Below are 18,910 nucleotides of genomic sequence, written 5' to 3'. Positions count from 1 at the left end.
ACACACATACACCTGTGGTGGATAGGAAGCCCCCTGAAGGGGCAGAAGGTTAAATTTTTTTTAAAAGAAAATCGTGAAACAGCCCCCCCAACTGGACCAGACCCAGGGCGGGGGGTGTTTTCGAAGGGTGCTGGACCAAACTGGTCCAGTCAGGTTCGAGTCCGGTCAAAACCCAAACCGAACTGGGCCAGCCGGTTCCATGCACACCCCTAATGGCCATACACCCTACATCTGATGTCGATACCAGTGGCATGGCCAATGAAGCGGGGGCAGCAGATAGGAGAGAGGCCACTGATGGGAGCCTGTCCCCAGGCCACTGGCAAGTTCCCCACAATGCTGCACACAATGAATATAGAAGGAGAAAAGTGTTGAGGAAAGTCTGTGTGGAAAAAGCCGGTGACACAATATAAGTATTCCAGGGAAAAACATTCTACAACATCATACTTAATGATTCAAAAAAATAAAATCAAGACATCATACTTAATGAATCAAATAAATACCATTCAAAATGGCTACCTCATTCCACTCAGTATCTTCCTGTGAAAGGTACATTATTCTGAGAAATAATTCTCTTCACTTCCCCCCATCTCACATCACCATCTTCCCATCTGAAATTACGTCCTTGCTTCTCAGCTTTCACATGGCTGACTTCACATCTTTGTTCCTCAATGTGTAGATCAGAGGATTCAGCATGGGGGTGATGATATTGATATTGTACAGGACAGAGACCAGCTTGCCTTTTGAGAAGGTGGAGGAAGGCCAGGCATAGATGAAGATGCAGGGTCCAAAGAACAAGGTTACCACAGCGAGGTGGGAGGCACAGACATTGAGGGCTTTGCGCCGCCCCTCAGGGGAGCGGATCTTCACCAGTATGGTGGCGTAGGAGGTCACCAAGATGATGAAGCAGCTGGTGGAGATGAGACCACTGTTGGACACCATGAGCAGCTCAATGACATAGATGTCTGTGCAGGCCAACTTGATGACTGGAGAGACATCACAGAAGAAGCTGTCCACCTTATTGGGCCCACAGAATGGTAGCCTCATGGTGAGGATGGTCTGGACCGTGGAGTGGATGAAGCCCCCAGTCCAAGAAGCTGCCACTAACCAGCTACAGAGCTGCCTGTTCATGATACGGGGGTAGTGCAGAGGCTTGCAAATGGCCACATACCTGTCGTATGCCATGACAGTGAGGAGGAACATCTCAGCAGCACCCACAAAATGGAGGAAAAAGAGCTGGGCCATGCAAGCTTCAAAGGAGATGCTCCTCTTCTCAGCCAGGAAGTCCACCAACATTTTGGGGGCAGTGACTGTAGAGTAGCAGAGGTCTAGGAAGGAGAGATTTCCCAACAGAAAGTACATGGGTGTGCGTAGTCGTGGGTCAGATCCCACCGTTAGCATGATGAGGGTGTTTCCAACTAGGGTGGCTGCATAGACCAGGAGGAAAATGACAAAGAGGATGGCTTGGGACTGCCATGTTGGAGAAATGGCTGCTAGCAGGAACTCAGTGACTCTTGTGTGGTTTCCTTTCAGGCTCTCCATTTTTCCTACCAATGTGAAATAAAGAGAGGGGAAAATCCAACTAATAAAACAGCCTTTGTTTGCTTCCATGCAAATGAATTTATTTGGGATTGATTTCTTCCCCACAGAGGCAAGTGCAGGGAACCTTAATGTCAGACCTGGCCATACACATAACCTTTTCTAGAAAGGTCAGTGAACAAAATCTCATGTTCTTATTCACCTTGAGTGCTGGGTTCTTTCTAAGCTAAATCAGTTAGGAACATAGGAAGCTGCCATTGGTTCATCTAGCTCAGTATTGTTTACACAGACTGGCAATGGCTTCTCCAAGCTTACAGGCAATAGTCTCTCTCAGCCTTATCTTGGAGATGCCAGGGAGGGAACTTGGAACCTTCTGCATGCCAGTATGCAGGTGCTCCTCCCAGAGCGGCTCACACTTCTAGTCTCCCATTCATATGTAAGCAGGGCAGACCCTTCTTGGCTAAGGGGACAAGTCATGCTTTCTAACACAAGGCCAGCTCTCCTCTCCTGATCTGATCTAATCCTGTCTGATTAGATACAAAAAATGTCAGATTTGGGTGTTTGCACCCCATCAGAATATTGGAGTTGGAGCCATAGTAGATTTTCCAACCAGAAACCCCATATTTAACTAGATCAGGAGGAGGTTTGGAGACACTTTGTCTTCAAACTGGTGCATGACCTGGCTTTTATTTATTTCTAATTTACTTTATTTATTTGATTTCTATACTGCCCTTCTAAAAATGGCTCAATTGCATTTTTAGTGCTGCACCTCCAAAAAAAAGGTGTGGAGGTGCCACGTTAACTCCCTAGCCAGCACCCACTGGGTCTGTGGCTTTCCTATATGGGATTGAAATCATATCCAGTAAGATCTGATATCAGGGATTTCAGACAGGAATTGATATTCTTGATCCAATATTGCACAAGTCTAGTAGTGGTGGGAGCATATGAGCACTCTTAGACTACTACCAAGGAAGGTGTTGTGCTGGGTCTCTGGGGTTTTGTTGCCCCACAACAAAGGCAGTGGTGTCAAGGGGCATTTCTAGCTCAAGTTGGGTGGAGGAAAGAAGAGGTGTGCCCCAGTGGAATGAAGAGGGGGAAATGAAGGGAGGTTTTAGGTGGTGGACAATGCGGTTGCAACTGTAGTGGCAAAGACCCAACACATGCTGCCGCCTGCACCCCTCCCCTCATATACGCCCAGGTCTACTCCCCCATCCTACCTTATGGAAGGGACACCTGGGGTGGGGTGAAGGGGGTGATGTCATCCCAACTCTCCCATCAGCCTCTCCCATCAGATGGATGTGACAACTTGCCAAGCTCTTAATAACTTCTTAAGGGCTCTCCATTAATCAAATGTAAACAACATTTGTTCAGAATCAGCCTCCAGTTTCCTCGATTATCAGTCAGGTCTTTGCCTAACAACACTGTAGGCCAGCTAGTATTCATAATCAAAACCACAAATCCACTATAATGTTTTTCTTACCTTGAGCAGTGGACAATATTGTTCTGAATCTTGAAAGCTGGTGCACTGGAAGTGGAGAGGAGAGTCCAAGGATCTTCCAAAGGAAAGAAGGGAGAAGAGATAGATTATTTATTATTAATATTTGTTTGTTTGTTTACTTACTTACTTATTATTTATTTATTTGTGTATTGGTTTGTTTACTTACTTACTTACTTACTTACTTACTTACTTACTTACTTAGATAATGGACTAGTGATGGTTTCTGGACTGTAAGGAATATGGGTTGCGTTGAAAGGATCCCTTCCATAGATGGAAGGAGCTTCTTCCAGAGGAGGATTCCTCCCTCCCTTGTAAGCTCCTTTTGTCAAAATAAGGAAAACTTTGGGTGCAAGCTTATATCTTTTCAGACCATAGGTCTTTATGACCAAAAACCAAAATTATGAACAAAATGTACAAAGCATCAAAATTTCTACAATCATTGATCATTAAAACTATCCTCTATATATGCAGGGAAAAGAGATGCAATGATGCAATGCATATACAGATGCATTGATGCAATGCATATACAGTCACCTTTTCACTTAAACATCTACTGCTATTCGCTAGCACACTTTTTTTTAAAAATGGTTTTACAAAAAAGGGGGACAATACCAGAAAGAAACTGTTCCAGAGATATACGTCTTATCTCCTTATATGGAAGGTAGTCAATAAACATTGAGCTAAACAATTTTATTTCCCAACAAATACAAGATCTTAAATTAACAGGAATATCCTTATAATGACTATATAGGGTTGCAATCCTATTTAAAAACTGACCAGGGAGCAAGCACTATTGAACACAGTAGGACTTACATCCATGTAAACTTGCATATGATTACATAGGGACATAGAAAGCTTCCTTCCAGTGAGTAAAACCATTGGTCCATCCAGCTCAGTATTGGCCACACTAACTGCCAGCTACTCTCCAAGGCTTCAGGCAGGAGTCTCTCCTGGAGATGTTGCCAGGGATTGAACCAGGGACCTTTGGCATGCTACGCAGATGCTCTACCAGTGCTGCAGCTGTGCTGAATAACGTCAGAGAGCATCTTCTGGGCATCTTGTAGAACTGGGGAAAACTTATTGCCCTACTAACAGGACACTTTGAGATCATTCTCACAATCAAAATCTGTGTTTTACCCATATTTAGGAGCTCTTAATTAATGTTTTACTTTTGTTTTTATTTTGTTGTAAACCGCCCAGAGACGTAAGTTTGAGGCAGTATAAAAATATGTTAAATAAATAAATAAATAAATAAATATTTCTGAAGCAAGAAGTATGTTTTCCTTCTTTTTAGATAATACACATATATATGGCCATATACATCATAAGGCATAGGGTTCATTCTCTGGGTAGAATGGGTATGACCAACCTCCATTCTGTCCCCAGCATTTTATAAAGGGTGGATGAAAAGCCATCCTATCCAGCTCCCACAATGATCACTTTCCCCTCTTTGATCTTTGCAAACACAGGGAGTGAGCATGGCTATCTTACCCTGGCTGGGCATTCATCTGACCCAGATTTTGAGTGAGATTGTTTTCTCTAGTCTCAGAAGAGGCATTTCTATGTGAGGGGCAATGAAAAACACCTCTTTTAAGGTGGGGTAACCATCCCCATTATTTATATATACTTGTATTATGATGAGAGAGAGAGAGAGAGAGAGAGAGAATATGTTTATGTATATTTCAAAATGAACATATTATGAATGAATTTGATGAATTTGTGTAGCTGCATCCACAAGCTTTTCACTGCTCTGGAAAAATCCAGGAATGGGAAGAGGTGGGGTGAATTCTTTGGCCTCATCCAACAAAGCTCTAATTGTGTTCTTATGATCTTAACAGTAATCCGTAGACAATTGACATGACTGTAAATAAGGCACTTTAGACCCTTTATAAATCCCGCACATCTAACAGCAGACTCAGATATCACAGTAACATTATTTGATTTCAACAGAGACTCAAAATGTTGGCAGCTATTAGGAGAACACTATTTGCCAGCACATTGTTTCCAGGTCTGCCATATCAGCCCCGTCCAGCTTTTTCAGTCTCTACTCACTCATTCTGATGCTACTCAGAGTCAGAGAACAGATCTCCCCAGCCGATCACATCCTGAAAATAGCAAGTGGTGTCCTCACATTGCTCAAAGACTGAAGCTCCCTCCCCAAATATGATAAAGTTGGCATATGAGAGGAGTGCATTTCATGATGTATCTCTCTGGATTTTGATGATGAAAAGAGGACTCATGGGCGTTCACAAGCTGAAACTCTTGGGTGCAGAAGGAGTTACTTTGCAAAGATATTCTTGTCATGTCCCCAGGGTGGCAAACTTAAAGTAAAGGTAAAGTGTTCCGTCAAGTCAATTTTGAATCCTGGCGCCCACAGAGCATTGTGGTTTTCTTTGGTAGAATACAGGAGGGGTTTACCATTGCCTCCTCCTGCACATTATGAGATGATGCCTTTCAGCATCTTCCTATATTGCTGCTGCCTGATATAGTACCAGCAGGGATTCCAACCGGCAACCTTCTGCTTATTAGTCAAGCATTTCCCCGCTGCGCCACTTAAGGTGTACTTAGCACCAAAAGCAAAGGGGAAATTCCTTAACTCAGTCTATATTGGCGGACAGTGGATTCAGAGGTGAATTTGAAGTTCTTCACAGAACATTTTTGCTTGGAAGTGGGGCTCCAGTGTGTGTGGAGGGTTTCACTAAATTCCCCCTCTTTTTTTGCCACCACCAAGTGCATCATTATCTGGGCAGCAGGGGAAATCTCTCTGCCAGTTGCTGGTATCCCCCACCCCCTGCCCAAGGCTCTGTGGTATTGGTAGGCAGCACCACTGCCTGCATCCTGTGTTTAAAATGTGTTAATAGATAGATAGATAGATAGATAGATAGATAGATAGATAGATAGATAGATGATGGAGGGCTATAAAACTATGCATGGTGTGGAGACAGGGGTGGAGCTACCATTGGGCAAACAGGTTCAAAGAACCCAGGCCGCACCCAATCAGGGGCCGCGCTTCGCAGCCCCAACATGCCCCCCACATCTGACGTCAGACACGGGGGGTGGTAGTTTAGCTCCCCAGCAGGGGCCGTGCGGCCCCTTCGGGAGCTAAACTAAGGCTGGAGCTGTGTTTGTGGCTAGCTCTGTGTCTGACGTCAGACGCAGGGGGCAGGGTCAGCGGGGGCGGCTGCCCCAGCTGCACATGGGCTGCCAGTGGTCCTGCTCCACCACTTTGTGGGGAGGGACCTAGCAAATTCCATGGCAGGGATCATTAGGAAGAGGATTGAAAATAAAAATGTTAATATTATAAGACCCTTATAAACATTTGGAATATTGTTACAGTTCTGGTTACTGTATCTTAAGAAGGACATTGTAGAACAGGAAAAGGTGCAGAAGAGAGCAACCAAGATGATCAAAGGCCTGGAGCACATAAGAACATAAGATCAACCCTGCTGGATTGGGCCCAAGACCCATCCAGTCCAGCATCCTGTTTCACACATTGGCCCACCAGATGCCTTTGAGAAGCCCACAGGCAAGAACTGAGGGCATTCCCTCTCTCCTACTGCTACTCCACTGCAACTGGTATTTAGAGGCATCTTGCCTCTGAGTTTGGAAGTGGCCTATAACCACCAGACTAGTAGCCATTGATAGACCTGCCCCCCATGAATTTCTGCAAGCCCCTTTGAAAGCCATCCAAACTAGTGGCCATCACCATGTCCTGTGGCAGAAAATTCCATAGATTTATTATGCACTGTGTGGAAAAAGTACTTCCTTTTGTTGGCCCTAAATTTCCTAAACTTCGGTTTCATGGAATGGCCCTTGGTTCTAGTGTTGTGAGAGAGGAGGTCCACTCTTTCTACTCCCTGGGAGTTATTCGCACATGGCTTCATGCTGCTGGGTAAATGTTGAGTGAAGCCACTTCAAATCACACTTGTGGCATTGAGGGAAGCAGCTCCTCCCCTCTGCTCACAGTTTTTGTTTTTGCAAGTTCACATTGCATGCCTCCGTGCTTTCCTTTTAGCCAATTGAGGGGTGGAGAGAGAGAGATTACTAAAGAGCTATATATGCATTTCTAAAGAGAGCATCTTAAAATGCTAATGATTCTATGTCTGTGTCTTTCTCTATTTGCTCCTTCATTTTCAGAAAAAGTAGCTTAAAACCAGCATTTAAAAAACCCAGAAATAACCCGAGATAAGCTAGAATTCACAAGACAAAGCCTGATTTGTGTGTGGAGTGGGTCCAAGGATCTCGAAGGGACTTCGGGGTAAGTTTGGCTGGTGTGTGTATGCACACACTCAATTCTAAAGGAGATTCGGGGTAGAAGCCCTGTTTGTAATGTCTCCTACATAGTTTATACACCTCAATCATGTCTCCTCCTAGTCCCTGTAGTCACCTCTTTTCCAAACTAAAATGCCCCAGTTGCTGTAGCCTTGCCCTGTAAGCCAGGCCCCTGACCATCTTGGTTGCCCTCTTCTTCACCTTTTCCAGGTCTACAATGTCCTTCTTAAGATACAGTGACCAGAATTGTACATAGCACCTTCCTTATGAGGCAAGGCTATAGTGTCTGGAGCTTTTTAGTTTGGAAAAGAGGTGAGGGTGGAGAGAGATGATTTTCTCCCTCTCTCTCCCAACTGTTTAGGACTGATAAAAAGAAGTACTTTTTGGTCTTCTTTTTTTTGTATAGGGATGTGCACAAAACCGGTTTGCCTGGTTTGAACCAGGAGGGGGTTGTTCAGTTTTGGTTTTGCTCAAACCTCTCCCTGGTTTGGTTTGAACCTCCAAAAGTGTGTGGAGTGGTATCTGGCACCCATGGGTACCTGCCACCCAAACCCCAAAGCAATCGGATGCTGGTTCAATTATTTAAAATGAATTTTTGAATTTTATTTTTATTTTTTTCTCATAGGGTATAATGGGACTCAAACCAGCCCATTATTCCCTATTGTGGAGCATCCATGGGTGCCAACAACCACCCAAACCCTGAAGCAATTGGACACCCCTATGACTTTTTATGAATATTTGAAATATTTTCAATTATTTTTCTCATAGGGTATAATGGGACCTGAACCAGCCCATATCCCCTATTGTGGAGGACCTAGGGGCACAAAAGTGGGGTGGATGGTAGACACCCAGGGGTGCCTACCACCCACAAGCCCCAAGGCAATCGGACACTCCTCCGATTATTGGTGAACAAGTAGTTTAACTTAATTCCACCATTAACATCAACAGTGCTCACAGTATAGTAAAAAAAAAAAAAAAAAAAATCCACTACAAGCCAAACAGGTGGAGATTAAAACATTCTTACTTGGTCCTAGGTATGACCAGCTAAGCCCTCTCTGAGTAGGTGCTAAGCTAACTAGGGATCTGCAAATTGATGTGGATACAAATTGATTTGTACCCAGATCTAGCTGATACAGGTGATTCGGAGACAAAACGAATCACCCCTGTGGTCCATCGGCTAGATTTGGGTACAAATCAAATTGTGGCTGATTCGATTTGAATTGATTTGAGTTTTGGATCTGTCCTATTAATTCCCCCAGATTTCCAGCTTTCATTTAAAAAAAACCAAAAAAACAACAACTAAGCTCTAGCCCTTATAGAAGTGGAGTTATGGAGCAAAATGTGTGGTCACTATTTTTCCAGTGTTCAGATTCTTTGGTGTGTAATAACTTTCACTCAATGAATCCTTATGAGGATTCATTACACACCTTCATTTCTTCTATTCATTTCATTTCATTCATTCATTCATTCATTCATTCATTCAATTTTTAGACCGCCCTTACAAAAAAACTCTAATGTATAGAGGGAGGCTACCACCCAAATTGCAGAGGAATTGGGCAAAGGGCTGATTTTTGGTGAATTGTTGAAGGTTTAGTGTCTTTGGGGCAGATTTGGGGCATAAAGCAGGAGCTGGGGTGGAAGAGTGGGGTGAAGTGGTAGTGCCTAATGGGTGGAGGCTACCACCCAAATTGCAGAGGGATTGGGCAAAGGGCTGATTTTTGGTGAATTGTTGAAGTTTATGCATCTTTAAGGTTTTTCCCCATAAGGTATAATGGAGGTGTATCGCTTCACATCAGGTGGAAAGGGGTGGCCTAGAGTGGTGTGGAGTTAGTGGTAGTGCCCAAGGGGGGCAAGGAAGCTATCAGAATTTTTTTCAAAGGATTTGGGCAGAGGGCTGATTTTTGGTGATTTGTTGAAGTTTACACATCTTTAAGGTTTTTCTCCATAGGGAATCATGTAGGTTTCAGCAGCCCCATAACTGCACTTGGGGGGCGCTGGGGTGGCCTAGAGTGAGTGGTGGTGTAGTTAACAGAGGGTGCCAGCCACCCCCCATGGGTTTCTAACCCATGGTGTTCAGGATTATGTTGTTTCTGAGGTGTTCTTCTGAGTGTAGATTCTCTGGCAGTAAATGAGATTTTCAATACAAACCATGAATCCATTCTCCACTTCTATAAGGGCTAGAGCTTAGCTTTTTTTAAAAAAATGAAAGCTGGGAATCTGGGGGAATTAATAGGACAGATCCGAAGCTCAAATCGATTCAATTCAAATCAGCCGTGATCCGGATCCAAATCTAATCTGGGGTGATTCGGATGGGTTAGATTCAGATCCAAATCGAATCGGGGCTGTTCTGATTTGGATACAAATCAAAACACAGAAAATCTGAATTGCACACCCCTAGTACGCAGTACTCCAGCTGTGGCCACACCATCATTTTGTATAAGGGTATTTTAATATTATTAAATATTATTAAATAATATTTAATAATAATATTATTTTAATATTATAAGGGAATTTTAATATTAGTATTTTAATATTAGTTTTATTTTTGGTCCCCTTCCTAATGATCCCTGACATGGATCTTCTAGGCCCCTCCCCACACCATGCATAGCTTCATAGCCCTCTGTCATGTCTCTCCATGTTTGCCTTTTTCTAACTGAAGAAGCCCCAGATGTTGTAGCCTTGCCATGTTCTGGTTTATGATTGTAATCAACTTACTACTGCTGTAACCTTGCCAAATCAGAACGCAGACAGTGCTGCCTACTGATATTCTGGAGCTTGTAGGTGGGGGGTGGGGAATATCAGCAATGGGCAGAGAGATTGACCCTGCTGCCCAGATCATGATGCACGTGACGGGGGCAAAAAAAGAGGGGGGCAGTTGTGTGAAAACTTCAACACACACTGGAGCCCCCACTTGCAAGCAAAAATGTTCTGCGAATTTACAGTATCTCTGAATCCACCTTCCTCTAAAATCAATATAGACCAAGCCAAGAAATTTTCCCTTTGCTTTTGGTGATAATTATTTCAGTTTTGCTTCCCCAGCCGCCCCAGGGGCATTCACAGGAGTAACTTTGCAAAGAAGCTCCTTCTGCACCCAAGAGTTTCAGCTCGTGAACGCCCAGGAGTCCTCTTTTCATCATCAAAATCCAGAGAGATACATCAAGAACTGCACTCCTCTCATTTGCCAACTTTATCATATTTGGGGAGAGAGCTTCAGTCTTTGAGCAATGTGAGGACACCACTGGCAAGCTTCAGGATGGGATCGGCTGGGGAGATTTGTTCTCTGACACTGAGTAGCTTCGGACTGAGTGAGTAGAGACTGAGGAAGCTGGACTGAGCTGATATGGCAGACCTGGAAGCAATTTGCTGACAAAGAATATTCTCATAATAGCTTTCAACAGTTTGAGTCTCCATTTTAATTAAACAGTGTCACTGTGATATTTGTGTCTGCTGATGGATGTAAGGGATTTAGAAAGAGTCTAAGAGCCTAGTTTGCAATCATGTCAAGTGTCTACTGATTACTGTTAAGATCATAAGAACACAAGAAGAGCTTTGCTGGATTAGGCCAAAGAGCTATATAGTCCAATATCCTGCTTCCCATCCCTTTGTTGCCCCCAGCATATGGCACAGAGGGGATACACTGCCCTTGGACGTGGAGGTTCCTTTTAGCTATTATAGAAGAGCCAGTGTGGTGTAGTGGTTAGAGTGCTGGACTAGGACTGGGGAGACCCAAGTTCAAATCCCCATTCAGCCATAATACTAGCTGGGTGACTCTGGGCCAGTCACTTCTCTCTCAGCCTAGCCTACTTCACAGGGTTGTTGTGAAAGAGAAACTTAAGTATGTAGTACACCACTCTGGGCTCCTTGGAGGAAGAGTGGGCTATAAATGTAATAATAATATAAATGTAATAATAATTAATTTCTCCCTCTCCCTGCCTCTTCCCTTTCCTAGATTATCTAAAAAGAAGGAAAATATACTTCTTGCTTCAGAAATATTGTTTTTACCAGTATGAAAATATAAAATATATGTGAATTTATCTGATAGATTAATTAACAAAAACTCAGATGATTAAGTTTTTAAAAATCAAGTTGAAGCCCTAGTTGTTATCCTGTATAATTTACCAAACAGCATTATAACAAACCTCTGGTACTCATAAATGAATCAATTTAAAACACAATATAAAACTGAGTAAAAACAGTTAAAATGCCATAAAATACAATAAAAAACATCTCATACAATAAGAACAAATGAAACACTTCAAAATTAATTATTTTTAATAGTTAGTCTTAATTGTGTTTTTAACCTTAAACTCTTGGAACTGGAAATAGCTCAGAATATCACTCTTAGAGTCATTGGTGATTGGCCAATTGAATGCCCTTTCAGGTGTCCTGCAGGTAACAAATGAGTCCCATCTGTCATTTGGGTTCTGCCTACAACTGAAGCATAGGATGGACCCTTGGTCCATCTGGCTCAGCTGCTTCTCCAGAGTTTCAGGCAGGAGTCTCTCCTAGCTCTACCTGGAGATGCTGCCAGGGATTGAACCCGGGACATTCTGAATGCAAAGTAGATGCTCTACCTCTGAGCTACGTCCCTATTGCTGAGCAAGACTGCCAAACTGTGCCTTCAAGAGCAGATTTTTCTCCGACTTTTTGAGGGATTTTTCTGGCTATATTCTAGCCCTTTTTGGGGAGTGGTGAGCTGGTAGTTGCCAAAAAGATATTTAAAAACAGGATGAAGGATGCCTTCTGTCCTTATGCTCTCAGAAGTCAAACCAACCTGAAAATTCTGGGGCAACCCTTCCAGGAGGCAGAGGGAGGGGGCTGCCTCAGACACGGGCAAAGGGAGTGGCAAGCACTAGCCCACCTCCACCCCACTGGGATATACTGTTCAGCTTTCCCTCCTCACTCCACTGTATTAAGCCTTTTATTTCCCCTCTTCTCTCCCCAAAATTAGTTAGGGATGCCCCTATTGCTGCTTCTGGCTTGATGTCACAGCCCAAGAGGGCATGCCTGCTACCGCTGGTGCCTCAAAAGCCTCACAGGATGGCCTGAGAATGCTGAACAAACACCTGCAGATGGAAGGGTGTCCTACTGTCCTTTATCTCAGGCAGCAACCTGCCTCAGACCCACCCACCCCCCTGCTATTTGCATGTAATGTTGCATGTTCCCTAAGAAGTAAATCTCACTGTGTTCCAGGGGGTTTGCTCTACATAAGTGTTCCGAGGATTGCATCCTGATTATTTTTTTTAATCATCACGAGGGTTATTTAACACACCTGGCATCCACACAATCAAAAACTGTGTTCTACCCAGGTTTAGGAGATGTGTGTTCTCCCAACTTTCGGTTGTGTAGAAGCAAGGTAAGAGGAAAACCTGGGGCACAAGTGATTGTGTGTAAGCAAAGTAGGAGGAAAAGCTACCCAGGTTTTCCCCCTACCTTGCTTCCTCACAACGGAAAATTGGGAGCACCCCCAGCTCCTAAATCCAGGTAGAACAGTTTTTGATTGTGTGAATGACCTTGCAGTGTCCTATTAGGAGGGCTATAGGTTTTCCCCAGTTCCAGAAGATGCTCTCTGACATTATTCAGCACAACTGCAGCTCAGTGGCAGAGCATCTGCTTCGCATGCAGAAGGTCCCAGGTTCAAACCCTGGCAGCATCTCCAGGAGACACTCCTGCCTGAAGCCTTGGAGAGTGGCTGCCCATCAGTGTGGACAATACTGAGCTGGATGGACCGATGGTCTGATTCACTAGAAGGCAGCTTTCTATGTCCCCATGTAATCATATGCAAGTTTACTAAGTCCTACTGTGTTCAACAGTGCTTGCTTCCAGGTCAGTTTTTAAACAGGACTGCAACCTTAGATATGCCAGTTAAGTCGACATGTCAGTGATGCAATGCACACATTAACTCCCAACAAAAAGATCTTTTTATTGTGCACACAAAGAAAAACTAAAAGTTGGTAAACATAAAAACATAAGATGATTCGGTGTGAACCTGCAATGAGAACGAAACCCTGATGAAGGCCAAATGGTGTCCACTAAAATATCTATTTTAGGGACTGAAAGGAACCTACAAAGAAGGAAAATCAAGGAAGCATTATTTATAGAGAAATTGAGACCTGAGTACCTTTGTTGAGTATTCCAGTTAATTTAAAAGATTTTGTATTTGTGGGGAAATGAAATTGTTTGCCTCAGTGTTTATTGACTGCCTTCCCCATAAGGAGATAAAATGTAGATCACTGGAACAGTTTCTTACTGGGGTTGCCTTTATTTATTTATCTATTTATCTATCCATCTATCTATTTATTTATTTATTAGCCAACCCCCCGCCCCCCCAAATCCAAATGGCTACTAGCAAATATCAATAGATGTTTAAGTGAAAAGGTGACTTTATATTAGGGATGTGCGTTTCATTTCGGATACAAAACGTTTTGTGCACAAAACAGGCTGTTTCGGCTGTTTTGTAGCCAAAGCAAAACACCCAATGCTCAAAACAGAAAATTTTGTAGCCAAAACAAAACGTCCCTGTTTCGGATACAAAACGTTTTGTTGTTTCAGCTGTTTTGGAACTCCATTTTGCAATCGCAAAAAGTCTTTCTCCTTCAGTCTCCATTTTGAGTTTTGACATCTGTTTGAATTTCCAGCCCTTCCAGCCCGCAGATTGGCCAGAGAAAGCATGGGCTGATCTGCTGGCAATTGCCTCCTTATTCCTTTTAAGCAAATTTCAGGGTAAATTTTACCCTCATTGGCTAGTGGGGCAGTGTGCATTTAGCCTCATTGCCCAGTGGGGCAGTGTGCATTTCACTGTTGTTGTTTCACACTGTTGTGTATAGATCAATTGCATTTTGGGCGAGAGGGATGTGGATGTGCATGACCTTTGGAAATCTGCCTGATTTTTTCCAAAGCTCTGCTGTTGTTAATGTGTGATGTTGATGTTATTTGGGGTGGATTTGGGGCAGAAAGGGGACTTTGGGGGCATAAGAGTGGTTCAGGTGGTAGTGCCCCAATGGGTGCCTGCTGCCACCCAGATTCCAAAGGAATTGGGAAAAGGGCTGATTTTTAAAGAATTTCTGAAGTTGAAGATTTGGGACAGAAAGGGGGCCTGAGGAGCAAAACAGTGGGATGGGTGGCAGTGCCCCAAGGGGTGCCTGCCACTTGCCCTATTCCAAAGGAATAGGGCAAAGGGCTGATTTCTTAAGAATTGTTGAAGTTAATGCTTCTTTAAGGTCCCCCCCCCCACCAGGGAATAAAGGAGGTTTTAGAAGACGCATAACTCTGGGCACTGGGGTAGCCGGGAGTGAGTGGTGGTGTAGTGCACATGGGGTGCCAACCACCCCCATGGGCTGCTGACCCATGGGGTGCTGAGTTCTGTTGTTTCTGAGGTGTTCTGAGTATAGATTCTCTGGTAGCATATGAGATTTTCAATGACAAACCATGAATCCACTCTCACATGCTACCAGAGAATCTGAATCTACACTCAAACATCTCAGAAACAACAGAACCCAATACCCCATGGGTTAGCAACCCATGAGGGTGATTGGCACCCTATGTGCTCTACACCACCACTTGCTCTGGGCCACCCTGGTGCCCCCCAAGTGCAGTTATGGGGCAGGAATTATGGAGGTCCATCATTCCCTATGGGGAATAACTTTACAGATGCGCAAACTCCATTACATCTTTAAAAATCAGCCCTCTGCCCAATTCCTTTAAAATAATTCTGGCAGCTTCCTTTCCCCCACTGGGTACTACCACCCACCCTACTCTGCTCTGGGCCACCCATTTCCCCCCCAACATGAAGTTTTACTTTTGCTGAAACCTCCATTCTTCCCTATGGGAAAAATCCTATACTTCAAAAATTGACCAAAAACCATCCCTTTCCCCATTTCCTCTGAAATTTGGGTGGTAGTTTCCACCCATTGGGCACTACCACCCCCACCCATTAGTTTTTTCCCCCGGGGCCATTTTTCAAAATGCAAAACGTTTCAGATTCGGATTTTGCAATTTCGAACAAAGAACAAAATTGGGGTGTTTCGGATTGGCTGGTTTCGAACAAAGAACAAAGCGAGGGTGTTTCGGATTCGGGCCAAAAGCAAAACAGGGGAAAAAACAAAACGCCCAACCCTACTTTATATGCTTTGCAGCAAAATATGCTCTTTTATCTGCACATGTTTAGGATTGTTCTAATGATCAATGATAGCAGAGATTTTGATGCTTTGTACATTTTATTCAAAATTCTGGCATAAAGACCTATGGTCGGAAAAGATATAAGCTTGCATCCAAAGGTTCCCTTCCTTTGACAAAAGGAGCTTATACAGGAGGAAGGGATCCTCCTCTGGATGAAGCTCCTTCCATCTATGGAAGGAATCCTTTCAATGCAACCCATACGCTCTATAATCCAGAGGCCATCACTAGTCCCTCATCTAAATAAATAAATAGATAGATTTTCTTTTCTCTTTCTATCTATCTATTCTCCCTTTCTTCTTTCCTTTGGAAGATTCTTGAATTCTGTTCTCCATCTCCAGTGCACCAACTTTCAAGATTTAGAAAAATATTGTCCACTCCTCAAGGTAAGAAAAACATAATAGTGCATTTGGGATTCTGATTATGAAAACTAGCTGGCCTACACTTTGTTAGGAAAATACCTGGCTGATAATCCAGGATACCAGAGGCTGATTCTGAACAAATGTTGATTACATTTGATTAATGGAAAGCCCTTTAGAAGTCATTAAGAACCTGGCAAGTTGTCACATCTAACTGATGGGAGAGGCTGATGGGAGAGTTGGGATGACATCATCCTCTTCATTCCCACCCCCAGGTGGCCCTTCCACAAGGTTGGGTGGGGGAGTTGTCTCGGGTGTGCATGAGGGGAGTGGTTAAGGCAGCGGCAAGAGTTGGGTCTTTGCCACTACAGTTGTGACCCCAGTGTCTACCACCTAAACCCTTCCTTCCTTTTCCCTCATCATTCCACTGGGGCACCTCTCTTAGTTCCTCTTCCCAACCTGAGCTAGAAATGCCCCTTGACACAACTACCTTTGTTGTGGGGCAACAAAAGCCCACAGGCCTGGCATAATACCTTCCTTGATGGCAGTCTATGAATATTCACATGCTCCCACCACTACTAGACTTGTGCAATATTGGATAAGGAATATCAAATCCCACATGAAATCCATGATATCAGATCTTATTGGATATGATTTTGATCCATTATAGGGAAGCCACGATACCAGGGGTTTAACATGTCACCCACATACCCTGATTTTGGGGATGCAGTGCTTAAAAACTGGATCAGGAGCCAATTTTAGGCAAAGTGTCACCAAGCTTGCTCCTGATAGGGTTAAATATCGGATTTGTGGTTGGAAAATCCTACTGACTCCAATATTTTGATGGAGTATAAAGACCCAAATCTTCACATTTTTTGTATCAAATCAGATGGGATGGGATCCAATCCAATATTTTCCTCCATGCATAGGCTCAACCACTATCTCAGCAGCATGGCCTGAGAATGCTGAGCTACGTCCCTATTGCTGAGCAAGACTGCCAAACTGTGCCTTCAAGAGCAGATTTTTCTCCGACTTTTTGAGGGATTTTTCTGGCTATATTCTAGCCCTTTTTGGGGAGTGGTGAGCTGGTAGTTGCCAAAAAGATATTTAAAAACAGGATGAAGGATGCCTTCTGTCCTTATGCTCTCAGAAGTCAAACCAACCTGAAAATTCTGGGGCAACCCTTCCAGGAGGCAGAGGGAGGGGGCTGCCTCAGACACGGGCAAAGGGAGTGGCAAGCACTAGCCCACCTCCACCCCACTGGGATATACTGTTCAGCTTTCCCTCCTCACTCCACTGTATTAAGCCTTTTATTTCCCATCTTCTCTCCCCAAAATTAGTTAGGGATGCCCCTATTGCTGCTTCTGGCTTGATGTCACAGCCCAAGAGGGCATGCCTGCTACCGCTGGTGCCTCAAAAGCCTCACAGGATGGCCTGAGAATGCTGAACAAACACCTGCAGATGGAAGGGTGTCCTACTGTCCTTTATCTCAGGCAGCAACCTGCCTCAGACCCACCCACCCCTGCTATTTGCATGTAATGTTGCATGTTCCCTAAGAAGTAAATCTCACTGTGTTCCAGGGGGTTTGCTCTACATAAGTGTTCCGAGGATTGCATCCTGATTATTTTTTTTAATCATCACGAGGGTTATTTAACACACCTGGCATCCACACAATCAAAAACTGTGTTCTACCCAGGTTTAGGAGATGTGTGTTCTCCCAACTTTCGGTTGTGTAGAAGCAAGGTAAGAGGAAAACCTGGGGCACAAGTGATTGTGTGTAAGCAAAGTAGGAGGAAAAGCTACCCAGGTTTTCCCCCTACCTTGCTTCCTCACAACGGAAAATTGGGAGCACCCCCAGCTCCTAAATCTGGGTAGAACAGTTTTTGATTGTGTGAATGACCTTGCAGTGTCCTATTAGGAGGGCTATAGGTTTTCCCCAGTTCCAGAAGATGCTCTCTGACATTATTCAGCACAACTGCAGCTCAGTGGCAGAGCATCTGCTTCGCATGCAGAAGGTCCCAGGTTCAAACCCTGGCAGCATCTCCAGGAGACACTCCTGCCTGAAGCCTTGGAGAGTGGCTGCCCATCAGTGTGGACAATACTGAGCTGGATGGACCGATGGTCTGATTCACTAGAAGGCAGCTTTCTATGTCCCCATGTAATCATATGCAAGTTTACTAAGTCCTACTGTGTTCAACAGTGCTTGCTTCCAGGTCAGTTTTTAAACAGGACTGCAACCTTAGATATGCCAGTTAAGTCGACATGTCAGTGATGCAATGCACACATTAACTCCCAACAAAAAGATCTTTTTATTGTGCACACAAAGAAAAACTAAAAGTTGGTAAACATAAAAACATAAGATGATTCGGTGTGAACCTGCAATGAGAACGAAACCCTGATGAAGGCCAAATGGTGTCCACTAAAATATCTATTTTAGGGACTGAAAGGAACCTACAAAGAAGGAAAATCAAGGAAGCATTATTTATAGAGAAATTGAGACCTGAGTACCTTTGTTGAGTATTCCAGTTAATTTAAAAGATTTTGTATTTGTGGGGAAATGAAATTGTTTGCCTCAGTGTTTATTGACTGCCTTCCCCATAAGGAGATAAAATGTAGATCACTGGAACAGTTTCTTACTGGGGTTGCCTTTATTTATTTATCTATTTATCTATCCATCTATCTATTTATTTATTTATTAGCCAACCCCCCGCCCCCCCAAATCCAAATGGCTACTAGCAAATATCAATAGATGTTTAAGTGAAAAGGTGACTTTATATTAGGGATGTGCGTTTCATTTCGGATACAAAACGTTTTGTGCACAAAACAGGCCGTTTCGGCTGTTTTGTAGCCAAAGCAAAACACCCAATGCTCAAAACAGAAAATTTTGTAGCCAAAACAAAACGTCCCTGTTTCGGATACAAAACGTTTTGTTGTTTCAGCTGTTTTGGAACTCCATTTTGCAATCGCAAAAAGTCTTTCTCCTTCAGTCTCCATTTTGAGTTTTGACATCTGTTTGAATTTCCAGCCCTTCCAGCCCGCAGATTGGCCAGAGAAAGCATGGGCTGATCTG

The 18,910-nt window shown here is 43.7% G+C and overlaps 1 protein-coding gene and 2 non-coding genes across 5 annotated transcripts; 2 read left to right on the top strand and 1 right to left on the bottom strand.

Annotated features, from left to right (window-relative positions):
- Positions 1–636: 636 nt before the first annotated feature.
- LOC128330285 (olfactory receptor 4Q2-like) lies at positions 637–4,409 on the bottom strand. 3 transcript variants are annotated; one of them, XM_053262898.1, is made up of 2 exons: positions 4,400–4,409; positions 637–1,523 (listed from the first exon to the last, which is right to left on the bottom strand). In XM_053262898.1, exons 1-2 carry the CDS (start codon positions 4,407–4,409, stop codon positions 637–639), a joined length of 897 nt encoding a protein of 298 aa, XP_053118873.1. The 3 variants fall into 3 exon arrangements, with proteins under 3 accessions (XP_053118873.1, XP_053118875.1, XP_053118872.1); XM_053262900.1 differs by lacking the exon at positions 4,400–4,409 and adding an exon at positions 3,844–3,853; XM_053262897.1 differs by lacking the exon at positions 4,400–4,409 and having other exon boundaries at positions 637–1,539.
- An 8,487-nt stretch (positions 4,410–12,896) lies between these two features.
- On the top strand, positions 12,897–12,962 carry TRNAA-CGC (transfer RNA alanine (anticodon CGC)). The gene has a single exon. It is a non-coding gene; the product is annotated as a tRNA-Ala (tRNA).
- Positions 12,963–17,817: 4,855 nt separating this feature from the next.
- TRNAA-CGC (transfer RNA alanine (anticodon CGC)) lies at positions 17,818–17,883 on the top strand. The gene has a single exon. It is a non-coding gene; the product is annotated as a tRNA-Ala (tRNA).
- The last annotated feature ends 1,027 nt before the right edge of the window (positions 17,884–18,910 follow it).

Source organism: Hemicordylus capensis, chromosome 6 (genome assembly GCF_027244095.1).
Source record: "Hemicordylus capensis ecotype Gifberg chromosome 6, rHemCap1.1.pri, whole genome shotgun sequence".
Lineage (NCBI taxonomy): Eukaryota > Metazoa > Chordata > Lepidosauria > Squamata > Cordylidae > Hemicordylus > Hemicordylus capensis.
This window is presented reverse-complemented; position numbering and strand designations above follow the sequence as displayed.